General features: G+C 42.7%; 5 protein-coding genes across 5 annotated transcripts; 1 reads left to right on the top strand and 4 right to left on the bottom strand.

Moving 5' to 3' along the window:
• Positions 1 to 1,439: 1,439 nt before the first annotated feature.
• EAE98_001706 (uncharacterized protein) lies at positions 1,440 to 4,623 on the bottom strand (the record flags this gene model as incomplete). Its single annotated transcript, XM_038949325.1, has 4 exons — positions 1,440 to 2,871; positions 2,931 to 4,139; positions 4,182 to 4,485; positions 4,545 to 4,623. 4 exons carry the CDS (start codon positions 4,621 to 4,623, stop codon positions 1,440 to 1,442), a joined length of 3,024 nt encoding a protein of 1,007 aa, XP_038814310.1.
• Positions 4,624 to 5,822: 1,199 nt separating this feature from the next.
• EAE98_001705 (uncharacterized protein) lies at positions 5,823 to 8,684 on the bottom strand (the record flags this gene model as incomplete). The annotated part of the gene is made up of 8 exons (XM_038949324.1): positions 8,495 to 8,684; positions 8,318 to 8,441; positions 8,030 to 8,263; positions 7,762 to 7,975; positions 7,103 to 7,632; positions 6,868 to 7,050; positions 6,482 to 6,742; positions 5,823 to 6,106 (listed from the first exon to the last, which is right to left on the bottom strand). The coding sequence occupies exons 3-8, from the start codon at positions 8,118 to 8,120 to the stop codon at positions 5,823 to 5,825; spliced, it is 1,563 nt and encodes a 520-aa protein (XP_038814309.1). The 5' UTR covers positions 8,121 to 8,263; positions 8,318 to 8,441; positions 8,495 to 8,684.
• Positions 8,685 to 9,451: 767 nt separating this feature from the next.
• EAE98_001704 (uncharacterized protein) lies at positions 9,452 to 12,156 on the bottom strand (the record flags this gene model as incomplete). Its single annotated transcript, XM_038949323.1, has 5 exons — positions 9,452 to 9,541; positions 9,590 to 11,672; positions 11,723 to 11,911; positions 11,966 to 12,089; positions 12,147 to 12,156. The coding sequence occupies 5 exons, from the start codon at positions 12,154 to 12,156 to the stop codon at positions 9,452 to 9,454; spliced, it is 2,496 nt and encodes an 831-aa protein (XP_038814308.1).
• Positions 12,157 to 12,502: 346 nt separating this feature from the next.
• EAE98_001703 (uncharacterized protein) lies at positions 12,503 to 15,011 on the top strand. Its single transcript, XM_038949322.1, has 4 exons — positions 12,503 to 12,948; positions 12,996 to 13,457; positions 13,512 to 14,167; positions 14,277 to 15,011. The coding sequence occupies exons 1-4, from the start codon at positions 12,773 to 12,775 to the stop codon at positions 14,648 to 14,650; spliced, it is 1,668 nt and encodes a 555-aa protein (XP_038814307.1). The 5' UTR covers positions 12,503 to 12,772; the 3' UTR covers positions 14,651 to 15,011.
• A 2,007-nt stretch (positions 15,012 to 17,018) lies between these two features.
• EAE98_001702 (uncharacterized protein) lies at positions 17,019 to 19,064 on the bottom strand (the record flags this gene model as incomplete). Its single annotated transcript, XM_038949321.1, has 1 exon — positions 17,019 to 19,064. The coding sequence occupies one exon, from the start codon at positions 19,062 to 19,064 to the stop codon at positions 17,019 to 17,021; it is 2,046 nt and encodes a 681-aa protein (XP_038814306.1).
• Between the last annotated feature and the right edge of the window lie 1,714 nt (positions 19,065 to 20,778).

The raw sequence follows: 20,778 nt of genomic DNA, 5'->3' as shown, positions 1-20,778 counted from the left end.
GAGGGAGTGGATACTACAAGTCGTGGAGCTTCTCAATTGGTCAAAATAGGACCTCTGGAAGAAAAAAATAAACATGCTGAGCTAAGGTAGGTATGGTGAGTATCTCTTCATCGAGATGTGGAGTGTCTTGCGGCAGTCAAAAAGAAATGAGTTGAGCTAGCGAGCATGATACAGTACGCGTGCTGCCAGACAATATGTGAGTCCGCCGCTATAAAAGCAGATTACAGTAAAACCTCTCCATAAGGATACCGGTTTTTATAGTCTTTTTTAAGGATATATAGAGGTATTCTTATATAGAGGTTCCACTTAATCCCGATATAGTAGTAATTTCTTTCGGATTAGTCCCAATCGGGTTATTTACATAACAATTCTTGCGTTTCAATTAAATCTCTCCACCAACTCTAAAATCTAACTATATTTATTATATAATAGCTCAAATCCTAATAATCTTATTAACCTAATAAAAATACACATAATCCTAGAACCGGAAATTATAAGGATATCCTTATAAAAGGGTTTTAAGGATATAGATCATTTTTAGCCCTGAAAATTTTTGGGATTGAAAAATATATCCTTATAGAGAGGTTATCCTTATAAGAAAAATCCTTATAGAGAGGTTTTACTATAGTCCCCTTCCAGTTCACCATTTTGTGGTATGTGCATCTAGCTTCGGAGCTGTATGCTTTCTGGACCTACGAGCGCGGTTTTTGACAGAGTGTGGATGCCATAGTGCAGCAAATAACAATGGGTTCTTAGATGGTCATTGGTGAGTTGAATGACTGCCATTGAAGCTTGTAAGTGGATATACACGCAGTACTAAAAGCAATCTCATCTCTGAGAATTTCATTAGGTTTTCTGTCTTCTATTGGGATCCTGGCGGGTGTATCTCCTCGGCATACCAGTGCCGATGGACTGCCGCCCACGTGTAGAAGATTCCTGTAGAGACTATGATCCGTTTACTAGGGCAAATTCCTCTGCCAAGCAAGGACTTTGAAGAGGTAGTGAGATGTACTATTCTCAGCTGCAACCGATAGAGTGAAACAGGCTGCAACTTTGCAGGACAACAGTCAGATGCCAAGCAGAGTTTGAAGCGAGTGCTGCTGAGCTCAGTAATTATGAAAAGAAGGGTGCATGTTTTTCATGGACTCGAAGTTGAGCATCAAGATGCGAAGATAAGGTCTGAAAGATGTGATTTCACCAACGTTTGGCAATTATAGCCGGCGCGAGTTGTCAGTAAAGTTTTCTAAACAAGTAAGTTGGGCTTAAAAAACATTAAACGAGGATTTCGAAATGGAGTGGAATTCGTCTGCATGTTTGGGTGTGTGCATGGTCTTCAATTTTTGTAGATACGTTTCTGCTTTTTGTTTACTTGTTGACAGGATACTCATTGCTTTCATACAACCTGCCGTCTTTGATATCCAACTCTCCATGTTAAAACTCTAATCCAACGAGTGCTCATCATAATACTCATCATTTTCATCGTCTACATCGTCTTCATCATCTTTGCCACCATCATCGTCTTCACTCTTATTCTTCATGTCCATCGCCCCGCCACCATCAATAATATTCTTGTTTGCGGCTCCCAGCTTCTTACTGTCGTTGAAAATCTCCTCTACTACTGCTTGGAACATTCGGTGATCCATAGTATTGGGGCCACTTCTTTGCAAAGCATCCTCATCATCGCGACCATCATCATTGCTACCATCATCATCCTTTTCTGTGTCGTCATCCTCTTTGAAGCCTTCGTCCCATTTTCTTCCCATCTTCACCATGTCTCTGACGCGCCCCGAGGTCGACAAAAGCGTAGCCCCAACAATCATCCATAGGTCTCTTCTCATAAGCGCACACTTCCATTCCTTATTCACCATCTGCGCAATGATCTGTTTCGGCATCCATGCCTTTGCTTCCTGCTTCTCAATATCGAAGTTCAAAGTCGACCACACAATAACATCCTTGGCTCTCCAATCCTCAATTTTCTGCGCTGCATCTTCAGATCCGTGATCAGCGACGCCATATTTCCGGCTTGGATCAAGAAACGGACGCAGACTGGGATACAATTCTAGAGGGAAGTGGCCGCTGGGACTGCCATTTGGTGACCAGAAAAGGAGAACGAGGCATGTTGGCTGGAAAAACGTCTCTGGTAATGGCGAGAGATCAAATGTGTATTCGTGGATTTTGTCGATGGGATAGAGAAGATTTGGATCGATGCGGAATGGGAGTAGAGGAGCAAAGAGAGTCGCAAGAGTTTTCAATTCTGGCACAAAAGGCACGATACAAAGTTCCTTGAACGGATACTTTAAATCAACTTGATCGGGTCGAAGTGGGACATTGCTTGGTGGTCGAACGTTAGTCTTGAGCATTCCGGCATCTTCGAGCAATGGGACTAGGACTTCTAAAAGCCAATGAGCAGGATATCCTAAACAATGAAGGTGAGCTAGTTGACGAAAAAGAATCGTAAGATTGAGCGGCGAATAGATCATATGATTGTTGTCTGAAATGAGACGATGATCAGACGTCATAGGAATTGCCAATCTTAGGAAAAGTCCATGAAACCACCTCTTCAGATCATCACGAGAAAGTCGGGCTTTCACCTGTTTTGAAAGCGGTACAGACTCAGTTGGCTGATTCCAACAGTAATATGTGTAGTTGGCGAGTGGCACAGGCTCACGTCCCTTGAAAGCAATACGCACACCGGTCAATTGTTCGAGCATCTTCTCGCTGCTTACAAGTTGATATTCAGAAAGGAATTCATCCATGTTGCGGAAAAAGGGGGAATTTCGCAGGCACACACTGCCCACACGAGTAGTAGGGTGGCGGGCGAGGAGCGGCATTGCATGAAGGAAGGTTGTTAAATGGCCACCGACATAATCACTATATTGTAATATTAGACTTTTTGCATTCATCTATCATGTTAGAAGGAGTGTACTCACGGTACATTGCTCAAGGATATTCGGTGATAAAGCGATGGGAAGTCTTTTGGGCGCGGATACCCAATATCCCCAGTGTCCAGTGCCTGACTCTGAGTGGGATCATAATGGAGACCAAAATGGATTCGTTCAGCAACATCAATGTAATCACCCTTTACTATCTCTACCTTCAGTCTACTACCCAAAGACTTGATTGCGCGTGCTGCTTTCGCAAAAAACGGCGCAATGTGTTCGAATAAGTGTGGATACTGTTCCGTGGGTGGCAGTTCCTCCTTCAGCTCCACCCACAGTCTCGAGACCAGATTAAATGGATCAAATCGCAAAAAGGCTCTTGGCTCCGGATTTCGAATATCTATATGCGCATCCCAATCAAGCATTGTCGGGTTAAATACCCAGTCATCCGTCATAACATGGGTCATGAAAAGCCGCGATTCTCTTCCTCTAGGATTGTGCAATGCTTTGAGGCTCAAATCCGCCAATTTTGGATCATGTTTCTGCATTGCTTGCAGGAATGGCAGAAGGACTCCCGTTGCACAATAGAGGTCTCTCTCCTTGTTGCAGTATGGCCCAATGTGTTCCCAATATTCGGCACTCTTATTACTGTATATAGAGTCATCCATGGTACTTATGGTAGATTCCATGACTTCTTTAGCGGTAAATACGTTCGCTACTTTGCCTCCAGATACCCAATTTTCGAGCGCTTGGATGTAGGATGGAATATCTGCTTCAGACAGATAAATCCATTCTAATGGCTGTTGGCCATTTCTCAGACATCTTGAAAGCTCTGCAATAACTTCTTGCAGCTGTTCATTGACCCATTTGGGCATTAAACATGATGCGTAGATAAAGTAGATTGTGTTCAAGATGCTCACATAGTCGAATATTTGTTCTCTTTTGACCTGGGAGAGCTTATCTAGAAGAGAGAATATGATGAGATCTCGAGTAAGCGCATGTTTATTGATATCATTCAACGTGAAGTGATATCGACGTTTTGGTATCTTTCCCTTGGCTTCTTCGTGTGCGATACTAATAAGCGATGCTAGGAAGTGTCTAGCGTCGCCTAGTCCGCTGTTGAAGAATGAGATGGTCTCGCCGGCAGGGATTTGTAGCGCAAGGGATTCGTCGAAGAGGGATTTGGCATTGTCATGACCGACTGTCACGTAGTCTCCCGCGGATCTCCTGCAACGCATTAAATCCATCCACTCAACCAATCTGTAGATAATGGAGATGGAGATGAAAATCCAATCCACTTACATTGAGGCATGATATCGTGCAAGTCGCTCCAAGATTTCCACCCTGCGTTCTTTCTGCATATGAAGAGGGCATTCCGGCAGGTTGTTCTCGGCTTTCCTGATTCTTTCCTCCAAATCCTGAATGTGCTTTGTGAAGGCACTATCCTTATCGCCAGTGGCTGCTTTATTCATCAATTGAATAGCTTTCTTAGCAAATAACACGCACATTTTATACTGGCCACTCTCATAATAAGCGGAAGAGAGATTTCGAAGTGGTGCTGGATCATCTTGGGATGCTCGAGCTGCTTGCATATATTTATGGATCGCTGTTTGAATGTTTAGATTCACGCTTTTACATATAGAGCCAGAAGGAGAAATAATTTACCGTTGACGAAGTCCCGAGAATTGTACAGTTTATTGCCCTCCTCCCGCAACCTTTTTGAGAGATCTTCCGGAGAAGACATTTTGATGATTGTGAAGGTTGTAGGCTTGCAAAATGAGGGGGGTGATAAGAGTATTTAAACAAGAAACGAAAGAATGTCCAAAGTGCAGTAATTTTGTATCTCGCACTTGTAAGCCACTTAGTGAATAACCACGCTGGTCATTCACTGTAAATGTCAAGGAAACAAGCAATTGAATGAAAGACAGCAAAGATGAAGCGGAAATTTGCAGTTTGATGAATGTTTGTTCACATGCAGGTTGGTCCAATAATTCTGTTTCAATCTTCATTTAATGAGTATCATCAAAGCAGCAAACATTCATTATTGTGGTCTTGCTGGCTCCAACCTTAAGTATGACAATGTATTATACAGATATCTTATATCAATGCAGCATTCTTTAAATCTCCATATATATGCTTTTAAATTTTAGAGATCAATTTTTCAAGTCAAGCAGTCAATGAGATCAACAGCTTTGAAGCCAAATAATTGAATACTGAAACGAATTAAGAACTTCCAAGTTGAGGAGTCGTCCATCAGGTCGTGCAGCCACTTTTGTCACTGGAAATTAAGCAGCGTTTGCCCATTTTTCCTCTTTAAACACTGTACCTTTTACTGCAACAGGACCATAATTAACAGTCTCCCAAGTATCAACTATCCATAGGCCAAATCTCCACCAATCCCTTTCCATCTTTTCAACAAAAGCCTCTGGCATCCATGCGCTTACAATACTATTCACTCCATCATATTCGACAGTAGTCCAAACTGTTACTCCCCTTTTTCTCAAATCCTCGATCGACGTACCCTTCTATCTTGCATCTTTCTCATCTCCCTAGCTAGGATCAAGTAGTTTTCTCAAATCCTTTGAAAATGTAACTTCCAAGATCTTTCCACATTTCTTTCAGAATATCATAATTGTAAAAGACAAGTGCAAGATTGAACATACGCATGGAGTGCGTTTGCTTCAGACGAACATTAGTTAGGTGAAATTTGTACTTGAAGATGGTATTCTCTTTTGGAATGCCGGGTAGAGAGGGCAAGGAGAAAGGTAGCAAAGGCTCGAACAGTCTTGCGAGGGTCCCCATCTCTTGAATAAATGGCAAATTACAAAGGTGCTTTTCAGCATGCTCGCGTTTCACTTCAGTGACTGGATTTGGCGAATGACGAGGCGGGCGGGCTGTAGTCTAGACTTTGTTTTCGAGAATGTTTAACAAAGCTTCAGACATCTAATGAGAGGGATAGCCGATGCTACGTAGATGGGCTATGAGCCAGAATATGATGGTAAGAGTCAGAGGCGAGAATATTACTGTAGCCGACATGTTTAAGTCTGAATTGTATGGTATAGCAAGGCGGAAGAACAAAGCATAGAACCACTTCATAAAGGGCTTCCGGGAAAGTAAACCTCCAAATTGCCGCAAGAAAGGCTTTGATGATCCATAATCTATATAGTTGGCCATTGGCCATGGTTCCTCACCACGCGACAACACCGTCACAGAGGTAAGTTGCTGGGCTATCTTGGTATCAGTAATGAGTTGATATTCAGCCAGAAAGCTTTCCACATCATTGATGGCGAGCGTATTCCGTAGACAGTTTGATATAACAAAGCTGGTCGGTCGTTGTTTCAAGATTTGTGAAGCATAGAGAAATGTGGAAAGATGCCCGCCTACATACCTAGGTAGTCACTACAAAAATTTGATCAGTCTGGACTCTCGAGAAACGATAAAAGGAAAACTTTCTCGAAAGAAAAGCATTGAAGGATCATAATAAAGAAATAAGATTGAAACCCCATACATTGCTCAGAACATTGGGTAATGAACGCGCTTCAACTGCGGTCGGAGTGGAGTAAAAGTGAAACAAGAAGAATGGGATACGCACGGTACGTTACTCAAGTGAATCCGGTCATACAAGACTGGGAAGTCTTTTCGATGAATTAGTTTCGATGCTGTGGCGTCTGATGACTGTAGACTATTCTCATCGCGGTACAATCCGAATCTTAATTTCTCCGCAAAATCCACATAATCATCACACAGAGCTTCAGCCTGAAGACGACCACTGAGGAATTTGGTGGAGCGAGCTGCATCTTGAAAGAATGGAGCAATGTAATCATATAAAGAGGCAGGAGTCTTTACTTCCGAAGGCGAGGGTTCTGATGCAGAGTGAGAGTCTATTAAATCATGGAAAGGATCGTTGGCAAGGCCAAAATCATTCTTGTCCTGCAGAAAATCATACCAATCGAGATACATTAGGGTTGTATTGAAGTCCAGTTTTCACGCGGATGCTTTTTTAATGCTGCATCGCTTTTTCCTGGATCACTGCCTCGATTTTGGAGTAATGCTAGGATTGCAGGGTTGTGGTTTCGAAGAAGTCTTGTGGGAGGAATGAGAACCGCTGTAGCCCTGTAGAGTTTATTTTCTTTCTTGAAAGCAGTGGGCACATTTTCATCGCCACGTAACGCTGGAGGTAGTATCATCTTATTTCGGTGCAGTTGCTAGATTACTTTATCTACTGCGTTGGCAGTGGTGATGCAAGTTAAAGCTCTGCCCTTCCAGTCTTCCAAAGTTTGGATTGTATAAGCAAAAGTCCTCCTCACGAAGATGCATCCAACTCAAAGGCTGTGTGCTTAACTGTAGCAAAGAGAGGGCTCGATCGATGGTGCGATATAAGTGATTGAAAGTGATGCAGGGAATAATGATGGCAATAAAGACATAAAACAAAGTAGATAGAATTCCTTCAGCTTTCTCGGAGCTTGGCTCGAGGTTAGAATATTCTTCCAGCAACATAGAAATGATCAAGTCTCTTGTAATAGTATTGTTGCTGACATCGACCATGGTGAGATGATATTGCTTTTTCTTCATGTGGTGCTTCTTTTCAAGCTCAGAAATGCCAATGATTGTTTGAAGTAAATTGCGTGCATCGCCAATCCCACCGAATAGAAAGGAGACATCACTAGACACAGGCTCATTCTTGTCAATGGTATGATGAAACAACGAAGCAGGCTTATCATTGCCGACACGGCAGTATTCCTTGGCAGTAGCACTGTAGAAGCAATTGGTCAGATAAATCCAAGAATTTAAGAGGGCTTTTACAATGTTGGCCGATAACGAGGAAGTATTTCAAGAATTTGTGGGTCGAGCTTGCAGCTGCTTCAGTTCGGAAGATTCAAACGAATGTATTTCTGCCCTTTTTATCCGTTGTTGGAATTTCTCTACCAAATCCGTATTCTTATTGTCCTTGCTTTCCCCCAAGATTTGAAGAGCTCTTCTCGCCTTAACGATACATTGGGTATAATTCCCAACTTCGAAATACGCCGTCGATAAATTACCAAGAGGTTTGCAATTGTCCGGTACAAGATTGGTGGATTCTTGATAGTTGGTTATAGCTTTTTGAAGTCAGACACCATGACCAGTAAGCCAATCAAATCGTGATACCATACATCGTAGGAGTTTGCTCGATTTGTACAAATCGTTTCCTTCTTGTCTTAAGATGTCCGCCTGCTCCACTTCGGATAACGTGATAGATGTCATTGTTCCTGTCACCACTGATTCTTTGCTTATCTTTGCATTTGATGCAGTACTGCGTGGGTAAGAACAAGACTGATTCAACTTATAAGATTCTTGGGAGGCCAGAATTGATCTGAGACAAGTGTAAGAGCGTTGAATCCAATGTTCTGTCAATACTCAAATCAGAAGTGTATTGTAAATAAGTAATATGTAGAAATCACCGCGACTGGTATCAATTTTTGACTTTTGAGGAAGGCGCAATACGGGTTCCTTTAGTTGTGATAACGAGAATGAACCAACAACCCGCTCTTGTCACTTATAATTGAGACTATAAAAAGGCACAATCTACCAATTCATGTTTAAGATAAGTACAATTCGTTTCAATTGATACTACTTACTAGGTAGTCACTGACAGATCACGAAAAGTACACTTTCAATCAATTCTCGATTCTCGGCAACGAGAATTGAACCCACACTGGTATGCTTGGACAACTCGAAGGAAATTCTTAAATATGAGATCAACTCGATCAGCCATTATAACCCAAAGGAACAATTCGATCATTTTATATGATAACTGACTCTCGACAATGGCCGATTGTTTCCTGGTTGGGGAAAGTGTTTGTCTTAGAAAAAACACTTGTTCCTTTAGCTTTCTTGTTGCATTTTCGATCTTCATTCTTGATAGAAAATTGCCACAGGAAATCTCTAATTTTTACTACACACCACCTAAATTCAAGTTAATGTAATAATTGGCTTCATATCATCAGATAAAATTCAGTTATATGATTTTATCGATACAAATATTGTTAGTTAAGTTTAAAGAGCGAGTGGCATATTCATATTGTAGTATCATGTGCTTTTCCCAGACCAAGAACTAATCGACCACTAACGAGAGCCGGCTATTAGCACTAAGGGGTAAGTTCCACCGAGATACACTAGGTACCTAGTCACCTGGGAGGCTCGACATTGAAAAATGCATACTCATACTTGATCGGCTGTTTTTCAGCATGTCAAGATTAGGTGAGATGTTACAACAAAAGTGTGTGTTTCACAATTCGAAAAAGTAAAATGTTGGTGTGAATGTCGTTGAGCTTTCCAGGCTGTTAAAGCGAGAATACGCCACCAACCGGGCCCTAAATCAGAAAACGTACATCGAAACAAGTTGGTTCAAAGTTCATTGGTTTTAATAAATAGTCTCCATTGTATTCTTTGCCGCCCACGTTACGAGCTTCCAGGGCAGGCTGACACCTGGGCGAACATAAGTAGCGCCACCGACCAATTACTTCATGCAGTACGCCGAGTAATAATAACAATTCATAGATTTTCTAAATGCAGTTCGATTACTTAGAGCCTCACTACCTTGGCTCCGACCAATCTACCTGATCCGTAACTTGTCCCGCAGTTGGGTGCGCATAAGAAATCTTTAACCTCAGTCGTAATGGTGGCTAAAACAATCAGTAAATGGTCTGTGGCAATTTGTCAAGAAAACTTACCCCTTTGCTTCCTGTAATCCTCATTGATTGTGTTGCTTCTGCCCCGGGTCCCAGATCAGAGCTTGACATAGCTTGTAATTGGAGTTTTTGCGTTTTAGGTACTGCAGCTTGTAATGCCACTGCAGAGAAAGATTGATGCATGGAGGAGTTCTTAAAACGAGCCAAGACTTGCACTAAACCTTCTGCATTTCGTTGAAGTTGCAATGTAATGTTAAGATCATTTTTGTCGTAACATGGATGGGTTGGGATTGAAGGAGCTTGAGGTGGGGGCGAAGATACACTAGAGAAAATATCGTTTGAAGGAGTTGCCGTAGCAGATGGGGGTTGTTGAGATGGAGTGCTACCAAATAGGTCCATAATTGAACTCATATTTGACTGTTGAGCTGGAGGTGATGTAGGTTGAGATGAATCGGTGCCTCCAAGTATGTCTGCTAGAAGGTCTGCATTATTTTGAAATCCGCTATTAGCACCTCCAACACTTGCATCAGGCATTCCTCCGTCTCCCATTAGGTCAAACAACAGATCCTGTTCCGCTGGTTTGACGATCTTTGACTTCCTGTTAGATGCTTTACTTGGTTTCTTGCTTGCCTCTCCCAGAACTCGGGATTCTTCCTTAATTTGTGGTGGTGGCATTTTTTCCAATACACCTTTTCTGATGGAATCATAGCTGAATAAGTTGCCATACTCTACCGCTCGCTGTTGAACCTCAATGTCGAGGTTCGTGGAGTTGTTGGACAAGATTCGTCGAATCCGATCAATTTGTGCAGGGTCTGATAGACGTGTACTGAGCTTCATCAAGGATGTGACAATGTATTCGGTTGCAATTTGAGTGGCGTAACTGCTGTTAAGAATGGTTGAAAACAAATCAACAACTTCATTCTCCTTGACTTCTTGGACAAGTTCCTCTTCCTCATATTGTCCACCACGAAGTAAAGTTTCTCCGTATTCTCCAATACACCAGGCACCGGCCAAAGTAAGACCTTCTTGAGTAATGTCCTTTTTCAAGCTAGTATAGAGCTTCTGCACCGCATAAGTTTGTAATTCAGGAGTGGTGGCAATAAGCCGAATGAATGAAGACAGAATTTGCTCTTTGACGTAATTTCCTGCTAAAGTCAAGACTCTTAGCATAGTATCCACATGCCATCTTTTGTTTGGCGAGAATCTGTCTGCTGCGATACCAATTTGGCTGGTCATGATTGGCTTGAACTCATTATCGGCAACTTCCAAGAAAGCAAGGAGTTCCCTAATAAGTACCCTGACATTACTTTCGTTGATGAGAGTGAAACTTAAATCTAATGCACGCCGCCTAATACTGATATCAGGATCTCGAAGACATTCAAGTATGGTATTTCTGTGTCGCTGAACTGCGTTTGGCTCAATTGCGACCACTTTAATGAGTGTGTTCAATGCCACATATCGAATATTGTTGTCTCTATTTGAGAGGAACTTTCCAAGGATATTGACACCAAGTACTCTCAAACCAGAATCAGCTTCGATATCAAGGATAGTAAGGACGGCCTCGTATAAAATAGAATTTCCAACGTTCTTTGAAGAATCTGTATTTGTAGCAACTTGGGCCAAAATGTCGTTGATTTGTTCACTTGTTTCTGGATCTCCACGGCCAAGAACTCTCAACAATTGTAATATCTTAACTTGTAAGAATGGATCCGTAACTCCAGTGACATCATGCTCAGGGGCATAACCGGAACTAGCCAATCCCTTCAGCGTTCGAACTAAGCCGCCGCTAAATGGTCTGAATTTCTCCACGATTCCCTCCTCTCCTCCTTCTGCCTCGTCCATTTCGCAGAGATTTGTTACTAATGTAAGACCGCACAACAAAACACCATGATTTCGATCCGACAGTAGGTTTGCGGCCTTTTCGAGGAAATGTTCTTGTAAATCTGGTACTTTTTTGCATATTCTCATGGCACATAATGCAGCCTTGCGACGAATATAGGGGTTGGCGGTAGAGAGAAGGGTCTCGATTTCAGGAAACAGGTCTCGAGACATTTCGACCGATGCAATATTTCCCAGGGTACATAGAGCCAATCCAACAATATATTGATTAGAGTGATTGAGGTCACTGTGTTCGAGTCAGCTTCATGGCTCCATGAGTCTAACAGTTGCGCATACTTCTTCAAAGAGTTTGTAACCAATGTCAGTACCTCCTGATTTTCGTCCAGTAGAAGCATTGTTCCCAAATAACCCAATCTCTTGTCCGCAAATCTTGGAGATGCAAGAAGTTTGAGACATTCTATTTGGCCAAAATGTGTTCTCTCACCCAACGTGAATAAGTATAATAGCTTCGCTACATTGTTTCGTCTGCCAATCCAATACGTCAGATATGTTCAAATAAACAAGCGGTGACCTTCCTACCTGACATTATGATCACCACTCTCTTCACGAAAACTTGCTCTTATCGCAGCACTCTCCTTTTGTACGACTGCGCGCTCATCTGCGATTGTTTTCGAAGCTCGCACATTGCGAATGAATTGCTTCACTGTGTATGATGAGCTTGGAAATCGAGGGGTATGGGGCATCATTGTTTATTACTTACATGAACTCATTCTGATACTGTTCAAGGCCCAAAATGGGCCAAACTTCTAAAACTTCCCAGCTCAAGAGATCACAAGTTTTGCTTCAAGAAAGGAGCAGGAATAATAAAGTGATTGAATAGTCGTTTTGATTCTGAGGTGCCTAATTGATGATGCAAAGGCCACCATACTTCGCTTGATGTCTTGATGTCTTTCAGGATGCATCCCCTAAGCTCGGTCTAGTCCGCATACGTGCTAGTAATGGGTGGCGCCCGAGGCTACGATTAAGCCTACTGTGGCTCGGTATGGCCCCGGTGCGTATTTAATACGCGGGTAAGGCCGCTGGTTGAACGGGTGGGAATATAACCCACAGCCTCGAATATCATCATCCATGGATAATGGATAAGCAATGAATCAGTCAATCTGGTCAAAATATTTCTTATTCTAATGGTTGTATATGAAGGAAATTGGAAACATATCTAAATTGAGTTCCCCTTATGAAATGACATATTCAACTGAGTCCATAAAAGTTGCCAGACCCTTTCCAAACTTTGATTTGTTTCAAAAGGGGCATTCATAAGGAGCTTCATTCCCCCAATCTCTGCGGCCAGCTTCACTCAATTTCTAAATCCATTTCAATACACACGAGATGTCTACTTCTGCGGATGTATACACCAATGGGAATAGTCATGATCATATCTTGCGTCCCAGACCCCAAAATAGCTCTAACCCAACAATTGTTCGAACAATAAGTGAGGAGGGGTTATTACCAGTCAATAATTTTAAAGACTTCTCTGAAGATGGTATTTCTACAGGCCCAACTAGGTGAATCTTTCAAATCAAGTTAACTGCTGTATGTATCTAACATGAAGTAGTGGACGTACAACACCTGTTCCCGAAGATGCACCTCCCTCCGTTCAATCGATGTTCTCTGCGAAGAGACAAGTCAAAGCAGAGCAGAAACGTCGTATTTTCCCTATAATCGAATACACCTCAAGAGTCTCGCACTTAGATCCACACAGTGATCACCATGATTTCACTGGATTTTACATTTTGTTTTGGATTGGTCTTGCTATCATGGCAATCACAACGATGTTGCGAAATATCAAGGATACCGGTTATCCCATGAGAGTGGAGATTTGGCAATTATTCACGGTAAAGGTTTGGGAACTTGGGGTCGCAGATGCATTAATGGTCGCATCTACATCCATAAGTCTTCCCCTTCATAATTTCTTCAGAAGTAAGACAGGTAAATCTTTGGGGTTTCAATGGACCAGAGGAGGGATGGCCATCCAGAGTTTATACCAAATTATTTGGATGGCATTCTGGGTTTCGTAAGTGTCCTTACTGCATACAATAGTGGAGCGCAATGCTGATATGTAGTATAGCATACCATTCCTTCGAGATTGGACATGGACAGCTCAGGTTTTTCTTTTACTTCATACTATGGTCCTACTTATGAAAATGCATTCATATGCATTTTACAATGGTCACCTTAGCGAAACCGAACGACGATTACAAGAGCTTGACTCTCCAGCAACTGCTTCAAAAGCACCAGCGTATCAATATCCAAGTCCAGGTCACAAGAGAACAGCGTCAGAGATCAAAGCTCTTACTCAGACCAAAGCTGACGAGGTTGCGAGTCTTAGGGAGGATTTAGCTCTCGAATTGACGTCCACCATGGGCTCGGTCACATACCCTCGGAACCTCACGTGGTATAATTATGTCGATTATATATTCTGCCCGACACTCTGCTATGAGCTCGAATATCCTCGCACAGCAGGTATAGTCTGGTCAGAATTGGGATACAAAACTCTTGCTACGTTTGGTGTCATTTTCTTGCTCACTATCACTTCCGAAGAATTTATCCATCCCGTCATGACCGCATCGGCAACGAGACTTCAAACTGCAACCTCGTTTACCGAAAATGCCCTTGTCGTTGCTGAATCAATCAGCTTACTTCTCTTTCCTTTCATGATTACTTTCCTTCTCGTATTCCTTGTAATTTTTGAATTCGTCCTCGGTGCATTTGCTGAGATAACTTGTATGTACAAAATTTTCAACGGCCCTCTTGGCTTACCCCAAATCTATTTGCACCTCAGTGCTCTTCCTTTCCTTGCGCGCTATACTGACAAGTCTTTCTCAACCCATAGGCTTTGCAGATCGCCACTTCTACTCTGACTGGTGGAATAGTACCGACTGGATGCAATTCTCCCGCGAATGGAATATTCCTGTCCATCACTTCTTCCATCGTCACGTATATCTCGGCTCTCGCTCGTATATTGGGAAAGGGGGAGCCACTTTTATAACTTTCTTCATCAGTGCCATCGGCCATGAAATAGTCATGGCTTGTATCACTAAGAAACTTCGAGGCTATGGAATGGTACTACAGATGAGTCAACTTCCTATCATTTGGTTACAGAGTAGACCGTGGGCTAGAGGGAAGAAGGTGTTGAATAATGTGTGTTTTTGGTGTAGTATGATATTGGGGTTGAGTGGTATGTGTAGTTTGTATGTTTTATTGTGAGACAGGGAGGGGGGTGAGAAGAGTAGAGTTTGGCCCCGGAAGAGTGGCCATTTCATATACCATTAAAGGGGAAGGTGTATTATATGGGAGGCGTCGTTGGTGACTGGCTGGTGTGTTGAGCCTCTATAAACTGCATAGATGGATACCAGAACGTGCACTGCTTATTCTTATAATTTTCTTTGACTCATCACAAGTTAGATACCACAATTTTCAATCATCGTTTCTTTTGCTTTTCATTCCCTTTGTCCGTTACATTTCTCATCACGCGCGATTACATACCTAGTAGATCTCATCACAATAGTTTGGATATGGATTCATACCGTATCCGAAATGTACTTAAACTTTATACATACTATTCGCTACCATATCAAAACGATGCAATCAAATCACCCAACTCCACATTATGATTTTCAATACGAAGAAATTAGTAAAACACAACCCCAACTCCCAACTCCCCCAATTCCCATACTGCATAATTCATCAAATCTTCTTCTTCTTACCCAGGTAGGTATCTTCCAGCCTCTCGATATTCATGCTCACAATACCATCCATTCGATCGTTAACAAAAAAAGACGTCAAATGCAATATAGTTCAGATGCCTATGCATGCAATAAAAGTGATCAAATTCAATATAATTCACTACCTACCTAGTCCTCTTCATCCATCTCATTCCATCCCATCTCATCTTTCACATCTGCATCACTCACTAGGTAGGTACGAACAGCCCTCTTCCCTACTCTCCTCCCCAAATCCATGCGCTCGCAAATTTCTTAGCGAAGGCAATGAAGGATCTCGGGGTTGGAAAAATCAATTCCAACATAGCTAGCTTCCAATTGGATGTGAACGAAAAGTACCTACCTACCTATTGAGTTTCAAATTCCTTAGTTATTAGATACCTAGTACTAGGTAGGTACCCATCAAGGTAGATTTCATCATTCACTTTTCATACTGTCCCATCTCATTCACTTCCACATCGCACAATCTCATCACAATCTCATCACAATCCACCTCATACATTTCTCTACTTCATCTCATCTCTCTCGAATCTTACCGCATATCCATCTCTATCTACCCATGTAGGTGTATATGTCTCAGAATTAGCATTAGCAACGACATTCATTCATTCCGTTCCAAACAAGTAGCTGTTGCTCCAAAACTCTCGCTCTATTATTCACTCGATCAACTGATTCTGCTTCTCTTCCCTTGATTTCCTCTTTCGAGCACAAAATTATAAATTCGTTTCGTACATAATATAACAAATATTTTATATACTTTTCGCTTCCACATCCATCTAAACCCCCATCCCGTTTTTCCCGAATCTCCTCCTCCTCGTCGTCCTCGTTCTCACTTTCCTTCTTCGCCACACTGGTCCTGCCCACTCATGGAATATTCAACACCTCCCACGAGCCTCTGACCTCACCTCAAAGTTCAAACTATCGTCATCGATGGCACGGTCACATTCAGAGCACAAAGCACAAAAACAATCATTACTTGAAAACTTGTAGAATTCCATTCATTCATTCAATCATATCTCATATCTATCATTCCAACCATCATCAATGGCCATGTTCATCAATCAGCACCCAGGTATTTAGATCACTGGTCTGCATGAATATTCAATCATATCCTCATGCCCTCCCTTATCAAATCTCTCTTCTCTTCTCTTCCCGCTCTCTTCCATTGTTCAACTCCTCCCAAGTGAACCATTTCATATACCATGCTCCTATCCGTCCATGCACTCTCGCAAACAAATGCCACAAAACTCAATCAAATCATCTTAAGTCATCCTGTCCCTATATGTAATCCATCAATTTCACCCATCCTCCTCCTCCACCACTCACTCACTCATCGCGAGAATTGCATAGTAGCAATGTAATTTGCGTATCAATACCCAATCCACCCAACCCATCCAATCAGAGGTACCATCCAGTCATAAAACTACAACAACGATGAATAACTAACTCGATCCAATGCAATAGCAAAGTTCAGACTCCTGCAGCGACATATCGACGAGAGAGCCAAAAGCGAAAACCAAGAAAGAAGAAAGATTTGTAACAATTTCTTTTCTCAATTTTCTCGACTAGATGTATCGGAGAAAAATTCTCTTGTCTTCTCGATCCGATTAGCTAGCTGCATAGCCTGTCTGTTTTATTGCATAATTCATCGTGTTCGTGTTATCCCCGTAGAAAAAAAAGTAAGAAAAAAACCCAACCAGCAAATACTGTAGAAGAAAAAGTGGGGAATCATAATGTGCTGCGCTGTCGTTACTGTATAAAAAGGCGTATTGTGTTTAAAAAGTCGGTGTCGATACAAGAAGAGTAATTTATGTAACAAATTGTAAAAAGAGAAAAGCTTGCTGAGTAAAAGCTTAGTAGACCGATTCACGACCACGAGCTGTGGCATAGGGCGTATATTCGCGATGATTTCCCGGTTCGGTAGCTCTTCTATCGACATAATGCGTTCCAGACGAATAGACAATATTGTCGGGTGTGATTGGAGCAGAAAAGTTTACATTGTATTGTGGTGGATATCCACCACGACTTGTGGCCCGAGCAGCCTCTCGAGGTTTGGGTTGGGCATTGACAACTACGGGTTCAGTCGGTTCGGGCGCAGATGTTGGGTGATACCCCCGTGACCGAGATCGCACCTGACGAGAAGCACTTCCACCACTTCGTGCCAAAGGAGGACGAGTGGTTCGACGAGGAGATGGACTTCGAGGTCGCGTGTAAGCAGCATCGCGGAGATCTGATCGATAAGTAGAGCCCTTGAGTTCACTTCGCCCATTACTACCAATGACGTAAGTTTTGGTAGTACCAGAAGGCTCAGGAGCTCGAGGCTGTCTAACATGAGAATATTGTGGTGTTGGTGATGGCGACTCAGAGTCAGATCCAGAATCAGAGTCTGACGCCGGATTTTGAACAACCCGAATTGGTCCACGACCCCTATCCCTAGTGTCTGTCTTCGTACCCATGCCTTGTGTAAATGTAGCTGCTCTGGTAAATGTAGGTGGTGGAGGTGGCTCTCGAGGATACTCCGTCTTTGATCGACTAGGTTCCCGTCTACCCGATCCAACCCCAACTATCGGTGGCTCCGAATATTGTTTATTAAGGGTAGGTTTCGTAGGAGGTGAAGTTGAGGCGGTATTCACATATGGTGACTCCCTAGTCGAGCGTCTACTTGGCTTAGGCGTATCTTTACTTTTCGAAGGAGTCTCTGCAGAACGGCGTGATGGTCGTGCTGCTGATCTTCGTGGTGTTTCATCATCACTATGATTTTCATAAGCAGCAGATGGGTGTACTTTGTAGTGATTGTTATATGGTGTAGATGATGGTGCAGCAAATGTTTCTGCTCGACGCATAGTGGGCATTGCAGGTGGCGCTGGCGCAAATGGCACTTCTGGTTTAATATCCGACTCTCTGCGTGAAGCTTGTACATAACGTGCAGCGTTTGCCATATGATCCTTCCACTTCTCTCCCATCGGCGAGTCTTTCACCTCTGGAGGGTCTCGTTCTCGTTCTCGTTCTCGCTCTCGCTCTCTTTCCCTCTCTCTCTCTCTCTCCCTCTCCCTCTCCCTCTCCCTCTCGCGTAACTCTCGTTCTCGTTCACGTTCTCTGTCACGAAGCTCCCACTCTCTGTGCTCCCGTTCTTGTTGAAGTCGAGCAGCAGTTTCGGCCCTCAATTCCTCTGTCCTTCGTGCGGCTCGTTCCGCTTTTCGTCGAAAATCATCCCCACTGGATTCGTCTTCAACATATGTGCCTGGACGCACTTTCTCTTCGGTGCCACGTCTCTTCTCCTTGTCGCGAGACTTCTTTCGATCTCCGTGATCACGCTTAGCTTCCTTTTCCATCTTCCGTCTCATCTTCTCTCTTTCATCTTCTTCCTGTTGTCTCCTTCTTTCCCTTTCATCTCTATCCGAATCTCTAGTTGTTGTTTTGGATCTCCTAACAGATGGTCTCGGAGTTTCTTCGTACAAATCCTCATAAGATCTCGGTGGCGGTTTTGAATACACATTTGACTCTTTTGGAGGCTTTTGTGCAGTCTTTGGATACGAGGAACTGTATGTTGACGGTCTAGGTTCTGCGGTCCTAACATTGTATTCATAAGTTTTACTGGTCGAAACTGGATTCGAAGTTGAAGTTGAAGTTGCAGTTTTGCCCAACTCCTCTCTCAGCTTCTGCAGTTTGACCGTTTGGTCATATTCGGATCTTCTTGATACATCACTAAGTATTTCATATGCTTCTTGAACTTTTTGAAATTCATCGACCTTTATTGCCTTCAATTGAGGATCTTGAACCTTGTCCGGATGACACTGGAGAACAAGTTTTCGATGTGCTAATCGAATCTGAGGTAACGTCGCTTCTTTATCAACACCGAGGATTTTATATGGATCTGTAGGGAGGCGTGGCGAACTCATGGCGAAAGAAAAATGGCGGTATTAGGTTGAAGTAATGAGAGATGGGAATGTGCGTAATGTATTGCTCGTAAATTGCAAACCTTCGTGACTGATCTATTGCATTGTCGTCGAGAAGCAAGCGAAGAAATCGATGGAAGTGATCTGCTATGAGAAGTGAAGATAGAAATCTATTGACTGCAATGCGAAAGTTGTGTAGCTGATTATATTAAAGAATGTCGTAGAAAGGAAGAATGTTGAGAGGATTCAAATCTGAAAAGAGCTGAAGGGATTTACTATTCAAATATCGGTAGGGTAATTGTCGATATGCAAAGGATCCGAATGGTATTGAAGAGAAGGTAATTTGTCAACAGAGGAGTTGAGAGATATTTGGAAATATCTTGGATCCGATCTTTCCCAATCCTTGAAAATCTTTGGGAGTCCAGGTTCTGGGAGGCTTGGATGAGTTGAATAGTAAATGAGGTCACGGATTATCCCGACTGGGTAGCAGGTACCGTACCCCGTTAAAATTGCAAATTACCTATGGGATGAACACGGGCTCCAACCAAGGGACCGAGATGCGAACCACGTGGAATAGTAAAGGCAAAAGGCAAGGCAAAACTAAGGCAAAATTGAAAGGTCGAAAGAAGAGGCTGGAATTGATTGGTGATTGATTGAAGATACCAAGACGATGTGAGATCCCAAAGGGTGGAATCTTGAGTCAGCAAGGCGCAGCGAAATCAACGGGAGAGCGGAAACCAGTCAAGATCCCGTGAAACCAGCGACGAAGAAAAAGAAAAGTCTTCCGTAAGCTTGTGGCGATTGGTAACCTTCTTCAAGATTGTTCCAAAAGGAATTGAATGGACAGAATGGAAATGGAGCGGTAGAGCGAATGATGTGTACAAATTTGCCTTTCGGGTCGGATGTATACAGAGAATGGTTCCGTCCGGTGGTCGTCAGAAGTGAATACGGAGTATTCGTAGCGAAGAAGATAAAGAAGGAGCAGTAGTAGTAGTAGTAGAACAGTGGAAGTAGAAGAAGCAAATGAAGAGTGCGGTTCCCAGGTGTGAAGTCCTGACAACTCTCGACGATATATCGTACTGGGATTGGATTGGATTGGATTTGAGATTGTAGTGATAATGATGTGAGGTGATGTAAAGGATAATTGGTATTGACGTTTTGTTCTGTGCGAGTACTCTATACACAAGGTAAAAAGTAAACACACCAAAACGAAGGAACCAAAAAAAGGAGGAGAAAGGATTCTAATGGGTCCTCAATCAGGATATATGGGAATGACAGTAATACTGAGGATTCGAATAGATTCCCAAAGAATGCCCTGGTGGATTGATGCGGTCCCCGCCTTATTACTCGTAATGGCAATGGTAAGAAGTAATGCTAAGGAAGTGTAAGTAAGTGATACTCCGCTTTCCTGGTTCAACTGGCTCAAAGCAGTGTAAGAACAACACGAATGAACGTATCGTATCCTTTGTTATGGTATTGAATGGGTCCAAGAATCCAGTCTCTCTAGTAAAACAGTATCATTTGTCTGTCAAGGTACCAGGCTCAGTATAAACGGCAACCGCAGTAAAAGGTAGGCATGGAGTATCAAATAAGGATATAGGGCGAGACGGGGACAACGAGGCGGTGAATCGTCGTCCTGACGATTACGATTTGCGAAGGAAATGGCCCAGCCGGGGCATCCACTCCCTGAAACTATTCACGAATGACAGAACGAGGT

This window comes from Botrytis deweyae, assembly GCF_014898535.1.
Source record: "Botrytis deweyae strain B1 chromosome Unknown BDEW_003, whole genome shotgun sequence".
Classification (NCBI taxonomy): Eukaryota; Fungi; Ascomycota; class Leotiomycetes; order Helotiales; family Sclerotiniaceae; genus Botrytis; species Botrytis deweyae.
Note: the sequence above shows the minus strand (reverse complement) of the source record. Positions and strands in the feature narration are given on the sequence as shown.